Below are 17814 nucleotides of genomic sequence, written 5' to 3' on the forward strand. Positions count from 1 at the left end.
GTGCAGAGATGAAGAAACCAGGTGAGGGTAGGATGAGCACATGGGAAAAAAAGGAAAACTCGGTAGTTGGGTAAGAGTTTATGGGAGGAGAGCACTGAGGGTGTGGGTCACTGGAGATTAGAAAATTCAATGATCCAGAGAATATACCGTTGGGCCGTAAACTACCCAAGAGGAAGAGGATCTGCAGATGCTGGAATCTTGTGTGGAACACACAGTGCTGGAGTCACAATGGGTCAGGCAGGAAGAGGAGGTGGGGTGGCATTGCTGGTTAAAGAGGAGATTAATGCAATAGCAAGGAGAGACATTAGCTTGGATTCTGTAAAATCGGTATGGGTAGAACTGTGAAATAGCCAAGGGCAGAAAACACTTGTTGGAGTTGCATACAGACCATCAAATAGCAGTAGGGAGGTTGGGAATAGCATTCAGCAGGACATTAGGGATGTGTGTAACAAAGGTGCAGCAATTATCATAGGCCAAATTGGTACAGGGCTGAGGAGGAGGATTTCCTGGAATGTATACGGGATGGGTTTTTAAACCAATATATGTAGAGCAGGGGTGTCAAACTACCGGCCCACGGAGGGGTCCAAACCGAACCATGGGATGATTTGAGGGGGGAAAAGCTGCGTTGTCATTCGTCGTGTGGAGGGTGGGCGGCATTTATAGCGGCATGTCGCGGTTGTAGTTCGGGGCACGTATGAGTGGTAGCCGGGAGGAAGGTTGCGGACTACAGTTCCCGGCGAGCAGCGCGACGGGAGGGGGCGGGCGCAGTGCCATTTGCAGTCCCATTCGGCTCGGCGATGAGAGCTGCGAGCCGGTGGGTGTGGCGGAGCGGAGCTGTGCGACGGACTGGAGGCACCGACAAGAGGAAAATTAGGTTCTACAATTTACCTGATTTCTTAAACGTAATCTTAAATAATTACCATTGCAAACTGTATCACCTATGACTCATCCAGCTCTGGGTCCATTAGAATACAGCAGCCTGCTTTAACTGGATGTGACTTTGCTCACAGCAGGCAAGAATAACGAAGTGTAAAGCAATATTAGCAATATTAACAAATCCAACTAATTAAACTGCTCACAGACATCAAGCTGCCATGCATCATTAGCTGCCCTTTACCTGATTTCTTCTCCGTTTCCAGTCACTTCACCCTCACCACCCAAGCATCCAGATTGATGGTTATTTCCATTCCCTTCCATTTGTGATTTCCTCCTGTCCCGTTCCCTAATTCCATTCTGGCATTTTTTCTTGAATTTACCAACAGGAGAACGAACATACGGTGCCCTCCATAATGTTTGGGACAAAGACCCATACTTTATTTATTTGCCTCTGTACTCCACAATTTGAGATTTATAACAAAAAAAATCCCATGTGGTTAAAGTGCACACAGGCAGATTTTATTAAAGGGTATTTTTATACATTTTGGTTTCACCATGCAGTTTCCCCAACAACCCCAAGGAAGAAAGAAAACACCACAGAAGTCTGTTGCATTTCACCCCCAAAAAGGAAAACAGCGTGAAGAAAACAAACCTTTTCATTTCCTTTTTTTTTTTTACATGAGAAGTTTCAACCGAGACGTCGGCTGGTTCTTTATTTCTTCTGGAAGGTTGGAATCAGAATTAAAGATCACTTATTTTCCAACGTATAACTAACAGCAACAGGTCCCTGATGTTTAGGAAAACAAAACTGCAGATGCTGGTTTAAATCGAAGGTAGACACAAAATGCTGGAGTAACTCAGCCGGTCAGGCAGCATCTCTGGAGAGATGGAATGGGTGACGTTTCGGGTCGAGACCCTTCTTCAGACTCTTTTGAAGAAGGGTCTTGACCCGAAACGTCACCCATTCCTCTCCAGAGATGTTGCCTGACCCGCTGAGTTACTCCAGCATTTTGTGCCTACCTGAGGTCCCTGATGTTGACAGGCTGGTTAAAGCCAAGAGAAGTCAGGTGTTTGGAAGCAGCAAGTGAAAAATGAGTGACACTGTTCAATGCACTGCGACATGTAAGCAAAATGCATTATGAAATATTGAGTGTCATGATTTTGCGATTCCTTCATTTTCTGACTTCTATTATTGTAAATGTGATCGCTTCAATAAAAATTAGAGGCTAACTGTGTTCATTGAGTTTGATTGCTGGAAGCAGGCTAATAAAAATTAGGTGCAGTTGTGTAGCCTACATTTACAATTTGTTTCATTAGGTCTACATTTGTGTCTGCTAATGCTTGATTTCAAATGGTTTATTAATGGAAAGAGTGTTGCTCCCAAAACAATCTTAGCCAAAATAGCATCGTTTTTTCTCTCTCATCACAACTTTCTTATAGCTTATGACTAAGTTAATACCAATCATAAAAGTAATGCTTGCTTGCTAGGCAATCTTCTTCATAAGAAACTAAATTCGTAAAGGGAAACACTTTGTAGTTATAGCAGAGACTGAGACACATGAGAGCAGGTTGACAAACCGAAGGGAACGAAAGCTGTGGGAGCTCGCGCGTTCGCGCGTACACTACTGATCCGGCCCACATGACGTCGCATTTTGCCTATTCCGGCCTCTGACCTAAAAAGATTTGACACCCCTGATGTAGAGGAACAAACTAGAGGGCAGGCCATTCTAGACTGGGTATTGTGTAATGAGGAAGGTTTAGTTAGCGATCTTGTTGTGTAAGGCCCCTTGAGCAACAGTGACCATAACATGGTGGAATTCTGCATTAGGATGGAGTGACGTGGTTAATTCAGAGATGAGGGTCCTGAATTTGAATAAAGGAGACATTGAAGGTATGAGACAGGAATTGGCTAGGATAGACTGGCAAATTATATTTAAAGGGTTGACCGTGGAGATGCAATGACAAAGATTTAAAGACCGCATGGATGAACTCCAGAAATTGTTCATCCCTGTCTGGTGACTACCAAGCAGCTTGGTTCAAGGGCGTTAGGAGTGAACAAAAATGTGCCTTTTCTCGGCGACTAGACAGTCATAGTCCTACAGTACTGAAACAGGCTCTTTGGCTCAACTTGTCCATGCTGACCAAGAAGCCCATCTATGCTAGTCCCATTTGCCTGGGGTTGGCCCATATTCGTGTAAACCATTCCTGTTCAAGTACTGTCCAAATGACTTTCAAATATTATTGCACCTGCCTCAACCACAACGTCTGGCCACTGTTTCCATATAGCTACCACCATCTAGGTGGGAAACATTGCCCCTTCGATTCTTATTAAATCCTAAACCTATGCCCTCTATTCTTGATTTCCCCAATCCTGGGAAAAGGACTGTGGTTTCACCCTATCTATACCCTTCATGATTTTATGCACCTTTAAGATAACCCCTCCAGCCTCTCTCAGTAGCTCAGGCTCATGAGTCCTAGCAACATCTAAACAAATCTTTTCTGCCCTCTCCAGTTTAATGCGATATTTCCTGTAACTGAACACAACACTCCATATGCAACCTCGCCAATGTCTTTTACAACTGTAACATAATCTCATGAATGTTTTTTTATAAAAGTAAAATTCTGCCTGCAAGAATGGTCAATGATGGGTGTTGGCTTGGAAATATGCACACTTTTAAACTAACCTATTTTTTGGTGTGTGTTTGACTTTGGAATGCATGGAGTACAATGTACTGCAACTCAGTATTTACTGACTGCTTGCTTCAAGTATGCATCTAATCTGAACAGTAATTATTTTTTAATTATGTTTTATCCTAAAATTATTATTTTTTCCTCACAAAACAAGGAATATTTTGCCATAAGTAGTGATGAGGTCAACTCATTGTCAATGTAAAGGAAAATTTTGTATAGGGTGTTTATAAAACCAAATATTGAAAGAAGCACACATCATGATTAGTTGTTGAAGGTTTTAGAACAATGGGTTGAATGGTCTTTTTTTTCCTCCAATTTCTGATAGAATTTTAAATAAATGCTCTCACAGGGTAGTTTTGCTGTAATAAAGGAATGGTGATGTTTTTGGTGGGTGATTTATCATGAGAATTGATCAAATGTAGATGCAAACTGAAATACCTTCAGCGAAGCAGCAGGTAATTAAATGTAATACTCCGACACTAATCAAAGGTGAAGTGTCTCGACTGAAACGTCATCCATTTCTTCTCTCCCGAGATGCTGCATGATCCGCTGAGTTACTCCAGCATTGTGTGTACCTGCGAAGAAAAATTACTTGTTTTAAATTCACAACCCTATGTTGGTATCATGTTTAATTGTTTTGGAAGCATGATCAGTAATTGCTTAACTATAATTGGCTCACTATCTGACATTGGCAGATTTGTGTTGATCATTTGGTTTGCTGGAATGACAATGTAAAGTAGAAAATTATTGATAGGAAGTTATATACTGTGTAAATGGGCCCGTGCCATCCAAGTTTGCATACTGGATTAGTCTCATTTGTCTGGTTTGGTCCATAGCCCTCTGAACCTTTCAAATCCGTATCTGTGCAAACGTCGTAATTGTATAGCTTCCTCAAGTTGCTCATTCCACATATGGACTATACACTGGGCGGAAAAAGTTGCTCTTGAGGTCCTTCTTAAACTTCTGTCTTCTCACAGGCTTCAGAATCCTTTACTCTGGGGGAAATAAAGACAGTCAGTGTTCACTTTATCCATGCCCCTCATGATCTTGTGCACCTCAATGAGGTCAACCTCTATACTCCTACTACCTTTACTCCTACTACCAAAATGCCTTTACTCCTACTACCAAAATGCATGACTCCACACTTTGACATGCTCTATTCCATCTGCCACTTTTTGCCCACTCTCTCAACCTGTCCAAGTCCTTCTGCAGAGTCCCCGCTTTCTCTACACTACCTGCCCCTCCACCTATTTTCATATCATCCACAAACTTGGCCACAAACCCTTCAATCCCCTCATCCAACTCATTAGTATACAACGTGAAGAGCAGTGGCCCGAGCACTGGGCCCTGCGGAACTCCGCTAGTCACTGGCAGCCAACCTGATAAAGCCCCCTTTATTGGCACTCTTTGCCTGCTGCCATCCAGCCAACCTGCTATTCATGCTAGTACTTGCCCTTTAATACCATGGGCTCTCGTCTTCCTTAGCACCCTCCTGTGTGCCACCTTATCAAAGACTTTCTGAAAATCTAGGTAAACAACATTACTGACTCCCTTGTCTGTCCTGCTATTTATGAAGAATTTCAGCAAATTTGTCAGGCAAGACCTCCCCTTCAGCATGGTGAACTCGTATGTACCTTTTCCAGCTTAATGACCCTGTTCCTATAGATTGGCAACCAGAACTGCACACCGTATTCCAATGATTTGAACAGCTGTATCGCAATATCCCAACCCAACCTTTGCACTCTACCCTTCCCTATGAAGGCAAGCGTATTAACAGCTTTATTTACCACATTGTCCATCTGACCCGTCACTTTCAGGGAACCATGTACCTGTACTCCCGGATCCCAGCTATCGGCAATCTCCTGAAGGCCTATAATGCATCCCATCAAAGTAAATGTCCCCCTTTTTTGTTTCATGTTCTACCCAATAGCTTCACTGGATGGGGCCTAAGAAAATCCTCAACACTAATTATTTTCTCCTTGATCAAAAAGGCAACCCCCCCCCCCCCCCCCCCCCCCCCCCTCCTCTCTTACATGCATCTCTTTCACACCTATCGCAAATACTCTGGGACATTGAGCTGCCAATCCTGCCCACCACTTAGCCATGTTTTTGTTATGGCTTTAATATATCAGGTCCCCGTGCTAGTCCATGCCCTGAGTACATCTGCTCGCCTATTGAGCCTATAACATTGTAATAAATGGTTTAGAACCCCGGATTTATCCCTCACTTTGCTGTGCGCCTTATCTGCTAATTTTGGTCTCTCCATCCCGCCTGCCAATCTAGTTTAAACCCCCCTGAGTCGCACAGTCAAATATTCCCCACAGAATAATGGTTTCCCCGTCCAATTTAGATGCAAACTGCCCCTCTTGTACCTCTGAAGAGATAGCAGCACGCTACCCTGGAGTCCTGTTTGTGACCACAGAATCTCCTGTCTGACCCCCCCCCCCCCCCCCAAAACTATAAAGTCGCATATCACTATAACTCTGTCTGATTTTACCTGACCCTGCCGTCCTTCAGAGCCAGACCTGGTGGCACAGACCTTGCTGCTGCTGCTTTCACCTACATGGTCATTCCCACTCCCCCTCCCCCTCCCCTTCAACCATATCCAAAAGGGTGTGCATGTTAATTATGCAGCAAGGTAAGCTAATAAGTTACACAGTGCGCAGGAGGAATAGAAAATGCAATTGAACAGATTGAATCTGAAGGGCGTCGACCTGAAACGGCACCCATTCCATCTCTCCAGAGATACTGCCTGTCCCGCTGAGTTACTCCAGCTTTTTGTGTCTATCTTCAGATTAATATAGGCTTTGGTCATAAACTTTAAACTAATATAGGTTATAGTTTGATCAGGGACAATAACCCCCAATTCTTGAAATTGAACATTTACTCTCAATTGACTTGAATAATGTCTTGCTCTTACGCACGCTTTTGGTTTTAAGGCTTCAGTTCTTCAAATCTCATATGCTTTAAGTATTTGCTGCATCAAGGCTTGCACAACTTGCCGCCTTTTATTTAAACTTGCTTTATCGGAGAATTATCATTGTAATGCATACAATGTTAAAGTTTTAAGCCAAACTGGAAGCTGGTATTTGTTAATGATTGCATGTGTGAAGCATTCAAATTTCAGTCTAATTTGGTTTGGTTATCTGAATGCTTATTGATCATTGAAATACTTCAAGACATCATTAATTATAATGTATGTGTTTTTATTAACATGATAGTTGAGAAAGATGCTGGAATAATGTGTTTATTTAGCTTCGTTTGTCGGACTAATAAAGTTGCGCTAGCTATAGATTTTACTTGATCGATATATATTATTTGAAGAACAACATTCAAAAGGAACAAAGAACATTTTGACTTGCATGAATGCAAACACTAGGTTTTTCCTTTGAACATAATCCAGCCATTTTACTTCCCAATTGGTGACTAAAAGCAATGCTGTGCCAGTTACTAAATTGCTTGATGAAAAAATATTGCGCAGATATATGTTAGAAAATCAATCCATGTATAAATTTGTTCTTCAGTTCATTCAGAGTCCTCTCTTATGAATTGGTTATCTTGATTTTGTTTTGTGCAGAAATTTGTTATGCGTAATTCATCGGATGATCGAATTTGTCGTGCGTGAAGGACCCATGTTCGAAGCAATGATCATGAACAGAGAAATAAGCAACCTCATGTTCAGGTTTTCACTCACAATTAATTATTTACCATCTGTTTAAGAACATTGAATTTACATTGAATTTAATTTTTATTAATCAACTTTGACATATAAAACGTTATTAAATATTTATTGTATTTCAGGTTTCTTTTTGAGAATCAAAGTCCTGCCCATGTTTATTACAGATGGAAATTGTATTCCATATTGCAGGTATATTAAATTAATACTTGTGAAATTGTAAATTTGTTAAATGATAATTCCATCATTCAAATCATAATACTGGTACTTATCTGACAGGGAGATTCGCCAACTCGGTGGCGAACCGTGGATTTCCGCATGTTCAAGAATGGATCGTTTTGGCGACCTCCACCTCTAAACCCATATCTGCAAGAAATATCAGAAGAAACAGAGGCTCGTGTTGAAGAGAATGTAAAGAAAGGACAGTTAAAAGAAGAGTGAGTTCATTGTATCTCTCCGATATTTAAGTGTTACTACACCTTGCATACTACTACTGCATTGGTCCAGCACCCTCTCCACCCCCACTACCCCCTTCCCCTCCCCCCCCACTACCCCCTTCCCCTCCCCCACCCACTACCCCCTTCTCACCCACTCCATCCCCCTCTCAACCCCACTCCTCCACTCCCCCCCCCTCCCCTCACACACTCACCCCTGCAGGCCTCTCCTGGGGCAACCCACCCCCAACTGATGAACTGGAAGCTCCCCCCAACTGACGAAGTCCATTGCCGGGCGGGGAGTGTCCCCCGGGGCCGTGGGCGGGCGAGGGGGGGACAGAGAAGGAAAGAGGGAGCCACTGACCTCGGCCCGGTGCCGCCAGTACTGCAGCCACAGCGAGCTGGCGGGAAGAGAGGGAAGCGCATGTATTAAAGTCAGTGGCACCTCGTCAGTTCAGAACCCCCCCTCATTGGCCGCCACTACCATCACTCTGGTGGGTCCCGCCCTCAATGGTCATCATGGCCTCCCCCTCCCTCATTGGCTGCCACTCCCGTTACTCGGGAGGGTCCCATTGTGACGTGAAGGCTGAACATGGGCATGGTAAGTGGGAAAGTGAATTTTTAAACTTTATTTTTAAACTTTAAAATGTTAACAACTTTAAAAATATAAGACCAATTTGAATGAAACTTGTGTTAAATACTCCCCAGGACAATGATGTGTAAGTTGGGCCTAAAATTGTCGCGTTACCGTGTACCGTTTTTTCCCCCGGATGAAACCGCACGAAAAATACAGGACAAACATATGGGATGGGGGGGAGACAAACATACAGGATGTGTGCATGTATATAGATATATATATATATATATATATATATATATATATATATATATATATATATATATACCACTTTATATAACACTATAAAATGCTTGTGAAAGAATATAGCAGGATTCTTTTAATTGAATCTTTAAAATATATTTTGGTAATGGTCAAATCGCTGGGATTGCAATCTTTTTCAATTCCTGGCCTTTTTCAATGCACATCTTGAGAGATCAGCCAGCAGTTTTAAGGAAAGCTTCATTAAAAAAGCTGGAAGTTGGTCGTTCTCTGTGGTACCATGTAATCCTTAATTTGTTACTTTCACAAGACCAAAATATCCACTGATTTCTGATAATGTGCAATTATAAAATTGCTCAACACATTTATTGATACTGTACTCCTAGGTTTTTAAATTATTATTTGTATTGTAATGCAATAACTTTTATTCAAGTCAAAGGGATAAATTGGAAGAGCTGTTGCGTGGACTGACCCCTCGAAAAAACGATGTTGGTGATGCTATGGTGTTCTGCCTGAATCATGCTGAGGCTGCTGAAGAAATTGTGGAATGTATTGCAGAATCTTTGTCCATTTTAAAAACTCCATTGCCGAAGAAGGTTTGTATCTAACTGTTGGATATATTGCACAATGCTGAAATGTCCTTTGAACTATTCTTTGGCTAGCAGGTTTTGGGTTTTTGTTGTATTATTAGTAGCTGTCAAATTCTTATCTGGATGCTTCACCTACATGATACTCTGATATTTTGTGCATGGATAAACTTACTTTGACCTCAGATATCTTGGTCTTGCATTGTGCTCAGAATGGCAGTCTGCATAGAATAAGGCCACCAGGTGGCACAATGTTGGTAAGTGATTGAAGAGTGAGATTTTGCTTGGCATTAACTTCACTTGCTCCTAAATGATTACTTAAAATTTGTGGGTAAAAGAGCAGCCAATCCATGATACACCTCTAGATTTCATTATCATTTGTTTTGGATGATTCAGTGACTTTTCAATAGCCAATTTGATCTCGACTCTTGCTTGGTTCCAGGTGAGTTTTGTTTCATTAACTTTATCTGTAGCAACTAAGAAGTAAAATCCAAAGTTTTGCAATGAAATAGTGTGGCTTAGTTCCAGCTAAGTAAAGAAGTGATCAAGTATTAGCAGACGACCACTGTCCTTGTGAAAGCTGTGGAGACTCGGACGCTGGGCATACTCCAGTCCAATTTTGCTAGTTTCTGGTTGATTTTGAGGCATTAACAGAGTCGATGTATGTGCTTTCAAACACTTGAGAATTGAAGAGCATTGTGGTTGTCTGCCAGTACTTTTATTATGCTCCATGTATGTGCCACAACATTATGTTTGAAACCAGAGATATCACTTTGAAAGAAAATTCACACTTATTTCTGGAGGCACGAGATTATAGATGCTGGTATCTTGAGCAATGTATTTCTTCTGTTGCAGATTGCCAGGCTTTATTTGGTGTCAGATGTATTGTACAATTCATCAGCTAAAGTTGCAAATGCTTCGTATTATAGAAAATAGTAAGTATGCACGGTTAGTTAATTTAATTTTCACCATATTATCCATAGTGCTGAATCAGTCCAGACCCAGCTAATTCTCCAGAATCACTTTCAAAGGGATCCATTTACATTTGGATTTTTCTGGATGTGAACATTCCTGACAGCATGTTGCCTCTTAAGGCTGTTGAAGAAGTTTTTACCAGCTCTGATGTTGACTATTGAAATGATATAAATGATTAAAAAGCATGCAAATTAAAAATGTAGCAAACTAATTTAAATTGAATTAAAACATAGCTTAATCAAAATGAAGTGTAATAAGTAATATATTAACTGCGTTTACCACATGGTCATTGTTCCCATCCAAATGAATGTAGTTGTAATTTGTACACCACCCTCACTGGCATAAAGCTGAGGGTGGATGGAAAGTGCATCTTGCCATTCTTTAGTAAGTCGCTATTTTGCTGTAGGATTCACTGCTGAGCTCTGAGTGAAATGGACAGTTTGATGCTCCAGTAGATGATCATGAGAATGTTTGGCTGCATGTGTGAACATCTGATATTTCCTGAGGCATGCTCTATTGACTACTGATATTTCCCTTTACAATTCTTGGCAAGCAGCCAGCATGATTCGGCTCATTCACTGTGTTATTAGTAAATAGAAAATATATTTCCCAGAACAGTTTTATAAAATGCCCTGTTTAAAGTAGTGTAATTGCATTTGTATTCCTAAAATACTGTATGTATACTTTGATATTTTCGAGTTTTATGAAGCAATGAACACGTAGGTATTGAGCAGTAGAGGTCTTTGAAATTCATGCTGATAGTACAAGGAAATTTCAGAAGGTTCTACAATTGGGGGAGGGGGGAGAAGAATATAGAGAGTTAAATTAAGGGTTAAATTCTAGATGGGAGTATAATCTGTTCAAGAATGTATCATCAGGTTCAGAAACCCTCCTCTAATTATCTTCAGAAATGTTCTTGCATATTTCCCAGTCGGAACATAAAAATATTATTTGATGTGATATTAGTGTCTTTGTTGGGTTCATTCAATGAATACTGTGGACCTTGTATTTATTTTGCAGAAGCTTTAATGCAGCTGTTAAGCATGTTCTGACACTCGAGTGTCAAAACAGCAGGTCTTCACAACCTGAAAGTATTTTTTAGTACGTGGCCATTGGGTGCATTTGTTATATTTTATATCTTTAGTGTTGAGGGATCTTTGAAGACACTGTAAAGTTTACGATGAACAATTTCACCATCACCAATGATGCAGTTGTCCTGTTGCTCTGAAAAGCTGGTCAAAATAACATCAAAAACATGTGTCAGTCACCTGCCAATTACCTGCATTCAACAGCACTGAGAGTGCAGCAAAGACTGCAATTGTTCAAGAGGGCAACCACTACCTTTGGGGACATTTAGGAGACTTGCTAGCAATCATGGCAATAGGAATGGCCATTAAGTTTTTTGGTCTGCCAGTTTCTCCCACATCCTGTAAATAAATAAGTTAAAAAATTGTAATATTCCTAGACCATGGAAAATTGTTTTTTTTTAAATACTTCAGACAAAATCTTTGACATTCTTCACAAAGAAATATTGTAAACATTTTAGACAGAAGGGGAACTGCCAAGAGTAGTGTTAAACCAGCCAACAGAAGTCAGAACATATTCATTTTAGTTTAGAGATACAGCGCAGAAACAGATCTGTCGGCCCACCAAGTCCGTGCTGACAAGTGATCTCCACGTGCTAACATTATCCTACACACAATAGGGCCAATTTACAAATTTACCAATCCAATTAGCCTACAAACCTGTACATCTTTGAAGTGTGGGAGGAAACCAGAGCACCAGGAGAAAACCTACACGGGTCACTGGGAGAACGTACAAACTCCTTACAGACAACACTCGCTGTCAGGATCGAACCAGATCTCTGGCACTGTTGGGCAGCAACTCTACTGCTGGGCTGCTTAGTGTGAAGCGCATTCTTGAAAATACAGATTTATGATTCAGGAAAGACTTGTTTAAGGGGAATTTAAGTTATTGTTGGAATTTAGAATCTTTGGATAGGATTCCACCCAAGCTGTTGAATTTAATGAAATCTCATGGTGTTTTTCACAATTTGTTACATTGCAAATCAAGTTAAACAGTTTATTTTTTAAGCCCAGCAAAAATTAGTAGATATGTTTAGAATATAGAATCAAGGAACTGCAGATGCTCATTTACAAAAATATATGACAGTGCTGGAGTAACTCTGCGGGTCAAGCAGCATGTCTGGAGAGCATGGAAAGGTGACGTTTCAGCTCGAGACCCTTCTTCAAACATGTTAATGTTTCTTGTAGATATGTTTCTTGTATTTTACCAAAATTTAATTTATTCCAGAAAATAAAATTTCTGCTTCTCTCGCAGTTTTGAATGTAAGCTGTGCCAGATATTTGCAAACCTTAATGCAACTTACAAGTCAATTCAAGGTCACTTACAGTCTGAGAATTTCAAGGTAATAGCTACCATGTGCTATTTGCTTTTATGGTCATGATCATTTTGAAATATCACAACTAATCAATTACATAATGTACTTAAACAGGACATTTTTACTTTTATTTCAACTTTAAAAAAACTTAATTCTTAAGTAAATATGAGATTTAACCATTAGTGGTACTGTATATTAGATCTTGTTACTAAAGTTGAAACAGTTTGCTCGTGATGGTGTGAATAGGACAACATGAAATATGGCTGATGAGGTGGTGTAGGGGCAGGAATTCAGGTACTTGGATCATTGAGATATCTTTTGGGGCAGAGGTGACCTGTGCAAGAGGGACGGGTTGCACCTAAACTGGAGCGGGACCAATATCTTGGCAGGCAGGTTTTCCAGTGCCACTCGGGAGGTTTTAAACTAGATTGGTGGGAGTTGTGATCCAAAGCAGTAGTGAGGCAGATGAGCTGGAAGTTGATGGAGGTCAGTGGCATCAGATTCTGTGGACAAGACACAGCAACAAGCAAGCAAGGACTGTTGGATTATATTACATTAATTTCAATGCAAGAGACCTGATGGAAAAGACTGATCTCAGGACATGAATAGGTACATGGAGCTAGCATATTAAAGCCATTACAGAAACATGGCTAGGAGACAGACAGGACTAGCAGCTTAATGTTCTGTGGTATAGATGCTACAGACAGTTTAGAAGTGGTGGAAAGAGAGGATGGGGAGTTGCATTTTGATTAAAGAAAGCATGGCAAAAGTCCCAAATGAAATTATTGAGGGGTCAATCCAGTGAGGCCCTCTGGATGGAGCCGGGAAATTAGGAAGGGTTCATCATCATGTTAACTTTGGCCTATAGTCCCCCAAATAGTCAACTGGAATTAGAAGAACAGATGTGCTGAGGGAGTCCATTTCTGATTTCTGCCATGATGTTCTCAATCAAAAATGCAAAACTCTTTCCATCATCTATATCTCATCTGTACTGCAGAACATTGTACTGCAGAACATTAAACTGCCAGTCATGTCCATCCCCAACCACGTTTCTGCAAAAGGCTATAATGTTCTAGTGGCGATGACTGCTCATGGTAGGGGATTTTATTTTTCCTAATATAGACTGGGCCTGCCAGAATGCCGAGGCTTAAATGGGATGGTATTTGAGTGTGTTCATGAAAGTTTCTGTGGCCAATATATAGAGGGCCCTACTTGTGCAATAGTGCAGGGCAAGTGTCTGAGGTGTTAGATGCAGAGCACTTTGGGATCTGTGACCATAGCAAGTGGAAGAGTTTAAAAAGTGAGATAACGAGCGTTCAAGATTTGCGATTTGTGAGGACATGGCCGGCAGCTGTAGGGAACCCTGGATGATGAAATATTGAGGCTCGGGTCAGAAAAAAAGGAGTCATGGTTCAGCAGCTGGGATCATTGAATCCCTGGAGGGGTATTGGGAATATAGGAGTATATTTGAGAAGGAAATCAAAGGGCAAAAAGGGTATATAAGAGAGCTTTGGCAGAGAAGACAAAGAGGAATCCAAAGAGGTTTTATAGGTATATGAAGGGCAAAGGAGTAACAAGGGAAAGTATAGAATCCCTCAAAGATCAAAATGGATATGTATGTTTGACCCCACAGAAGATGTGAGTTTTGAAGTACATAATAATTATCTAAGGCATAGATAGGGTAGACCATCAGAATCTTTTACCCAGGGTGGAAATGTCAAAGACTAGAGAAGGGGCAAAATTTAAAGGAGATGTGCATGGCAAGTTTTTCCAATGCACTGAGCTCCTGGGATGCGCTGCTGGGGTGATGGTGGAGGCAAATACGATAGTAACATTTAAGAGGCTTAGTTAAGTACATGGATATGCAAGGCATGGAGAGAAATGGATCTCGTGCAGGCAGAGGATGTTAGTTTAACTTGGCATCATGTTTGGCCTGGACATTATTGGGTGAAGTGTCTGTTCTACAGTTGAGGTGATATTGGTTGCCTTCAATTGTATAAATTGTATGAATATATGTGATGGCCTGATCAGGTATATCCAGGGACACGAGGAAGATGGAGAAGAAATTGCGGAGGCCCTAGCTGAGATTTTGCATTATTGTTATCCACGGGTGGAAGGCTGGAGTGTGGCTAATGTGACTTTATTTGAGAAGGACTACACAGAAAGCCCTGGGAACTATAGACCAGTAAGCCTGCTACCTGCTCCAAGGTAAATTATTGGAGGGTATTCTGAGGGATAAGGTAGACATGCATTTGGAAAGACTGGTTGATTTGGGATAGTCAGCATGGCTTTGTCCTTGGGAGATCGTTTCTCACAAATTTGAGATTTTTAAAGCAGTGACGAAGTAGATGAGTGTGGATCAGAGACAGTGTCTACATGGACTTCAACAAGGTGTTGGTCCTACATGGTAAATTATTCTGGATGGTTAGATTGCATGGAATCCAAGGGCAGTGAGCTATTGAAAGATAATTGCCATGATGGTAGGAAGCAGAGGGTGATGGTGGAAGGATGTATATCAGACTGGAGCCGCATGAGTAATGGTATGTCATCTATATCAATGATTTGGATGAAAATGTACAAAATATGGTTAGTAAGTTTGCAGGTGACACAAAAATAAGCAGTATTGTAGACAATCAAGGTGATTATCAGGAAATACAGTGGGATCTTGATCAGCTGGGTAAGTAGACCGAGGCAAATGGAGTTTAATTCAGGTAAGTACATGGAGTTATATTTTGGGACGTCAAATCAGGGCAGGACTTTCACATTGAATGTTAGGGATATGGAGAGTGTTGTAAAACAGAAAGACATGGGAGTATAGTATTGCAGCACCACGGGTGGACAGTGTGAATAAGAGGGCATTTGTCACACTGGCTTTTAGTTTGTATTGAGTATAGAAGTTGGGATATTATGTTGCAGTTGTACAAGATATTAGTGACGCCACACTTGGAGTATTGTGTGAGTATTGATTATCTTGATATAGGAAAGATGTTATTGAGCTGGAAAAAATGCAGAAAAATGTACACGGATATTGCCAGAACTCTGGACTGAGTTATAGAGAGAGGTTAGGCAGACTCAGACATAATCCTTGGAGCATAGGAGTCTGAAGGGTGATCTTAGAGAAGGGCCTGCTTCTGTGCTGTATGTCTATGACTCTAATTTGGTGTCAAAACGTTACGTAAAATTAATTGCTGCTTAACCTATTTTAAGTAAAATCCATTGCTTTTAATCCCCATTTAATAGTTATGCACATTTTGGTCTTCTTGAGAATTTGTCAAAATGTGCTAAATTTATAAAGATGAGCAGCATACTTTGGTTAATATTCGAGATTTTGCTGTGTATTTTTATTAATTAAACTATAGAGCTGTCACAAAGCTATCTAAGGAGTCACTAGGTCTTGATTAATGGCTGAGCAAGTTTGTCCAGTGAATAGATATGACACAAACCTGAAGTCCTACGGTTGATCCCAGATTGTGCTGAGTTAGGTGGCTTCAGTCAGGTTTCTCGTAAGGGCCCTAAATTATGCCTTCGGGTTTCCTTGGGTTAGCAAGGGGAAAAAGTTGGGCATGGTACCTGCCTCTGTTAGCTAATACAGGAACAGTATCTGTATCTGGATCACAACATAAGACCTGATTATGTTTGTATTTCGTGCTGTGTCTGACTCTCCCCGTCGGGGCTTAAGGCATAAATAAAGGAAGAAGTGAAGAGTAGTCAGGAAATAAATATTTGTAAAGACTTCTTTAAGGCTTTGTGAATCTGCCAGAGCTGATTTGGGTATTCTGTTTGTGTACAATACTGAGATGGTCAGTTTTGAAGGTCAGAGAAACAAGAATGTGTTCATTCAGCAAACAAAATGAAAAGATGCAGCAAGTTGAGATGAAGGAAACTCCCCAAAGGTCAGAAAATTGAAAGACAAAAATTCAATCTGAATATGAGGCAAAGGCGCAGTGTTTAAAAAATAGTTCCAAATCTAAATCATATACATATTTTAAAATAACTCTCGCAACTGTCGTCTTAGTTTGGTAATCAATGCTGTTAGCAATATATTTAAATATTCTAATTTGTTTTGCAGCAAAGAGTAATGGGTTGCTTTAGAGCATGGGAAGATTGGACAGTTTATCCTGACCCATTCCTCATTAAACTACAAAATATCTTTCTTGGACTTGTAGATCTCGAAGAGGAAAGTAAAGAACTCTGCAAACCTCAGGTATATACTAATGATTGGATGTTTTCTTCCTCTGTTTAAATATTGCAACCTACAGAATTTTTTATTTTAAAATTTAAAAAAATGCTTGTTACATCTTGTTTTGTGGTGAACAGAACTAATGAAAATGTGTAAATGTTCTTTGATTTAATTTTTCACTTCTGTTGACACCATTCCTCATTAATCCCTAGAATATCTACCTTGGGCCTGTGGAGGTTGAAGAAATTAAAGAAGTTTCTAAGCGACAGGTAGTCCATGTAATCCATGTATTTTATCTGTGCCTCGTCTTTTCACAATGAGGTGTTATGTGCTGGTTATTATTGTATTCCATGGTATTTTTATATTTTAATTGCCAAAATTAAGTTAATTTTCTGTTTCCTCGTTTCTTTCTGGGCCTACACAGCTGCAAAATATCTACCCCCCTCGTTAGTGTATGCTTGTTGTTTGGGTCCCCTCAAAAATACCCCTCTGTTATCCTCTTCCATCTTCCTAATATTTCAATATATATAAACTATGATTGTCCACTTCTCCCTGCAATAATGGCATGTTCTATATTTTAACCGTTGGAATAAAATGTTTAGCTTTTAGTTCTGTTAAAGTAATTAGTGGCTCTCCATGCTCTTAGATTTGTGCATGCCCTCAAATGCAAACTACTACCTATCAAACTCTTTCATAATCATATCTTGATTTTACCGCTTTCATAATCTTACCTTGATGCAAGTCTAAAACAAAAAAGAAAAACTCGACAGGTCAGGCTGCACCTGTGAAGGGAAGTGAATAATATTTTCATGTCTAAGCTTTCACCAGAATATGTCGCTTGGGTATCTCTCTCCCAGGGAATGAGCTCCAATCTATTAATGAATTACGTATAATTCTGAGCTTTCAGTTCTAATATTACTGAGCTTCTCCTGTTCTTTAAACAGGAACCAAAACTCTTTAGCATTCCAATTGTGTCAATTAAGTTCGATATAAGTTTTAGTTCTGTGTTTTTCTGTTCTGTCAAAGTGAGCCCCAGAGGTTTCTTTCTTGCAACTGGTTTACAAGTAAAGTGAGCTTGTAATTTATGTAAATTATTAAGATTTGTGTTTGAGCTGTCCATTCACTTTAGGAGCAACGAGAGGTGTTTAATTTGGAA

The 17814-nt window shown here is 40.4% G+C and overlaps 1 protein-coding gene across 2 annotated transcripts in view; it reads left to right on the top strand.

Annotated features, from left to right (window-relative positions):
- The window catches only part of u2surp (U2 snRNP-associated SURP domain containing), a 76846-nt gene that overhangs the window by 39059 nt on the left and 19973 nt on the right, over positions 1-17814 (top strand). For both annotated transcript variants that reach the window (XM_078410423.1, XM_078410424.1), the window contains exons 12-19: positions 7145-7249; positions 7369-7435; positions 7523-7680; positions 8949-9111; positions 9958-10037; positions 12418-12505; positions 16548-16682; positions 16871-16927. In XM_078410423.1, the coding sequence (XP_078266549.1) occupies positions 7145-7249; positions 7369-7435; positions 7523-7680; positions 8949-9111; positions 9958-10037; positions 12418-12505; positions 16548-16682; positions 16871-16927 (853 nt within the window). The remainder of the gene's footprint in view (positions 1-7144; positions 7250-7368; positions 7436-7522; positions 7681-8948; positions 9112-9957; positions 10038-12417; positions 12506-16547; positions 16683-16870; positions 16928-17814) is intronic.

The sequence above is a fragment of the Rhinoraja longicauda genome, chromosome 13, assembly GCF_053455715.1.
Source record: "Rhinoraja longicauda isolate Sanriku21f chromosome 13, sRhiLon1.1, whole genome shotgun sequence".
Lineage (NCBI taxonomy): Eukaryota > Metazoa > Chordata > Chondrichthyes > Rajiformes > Arhynchobatidae > Rhinoraja > Rhinoraja longicauda.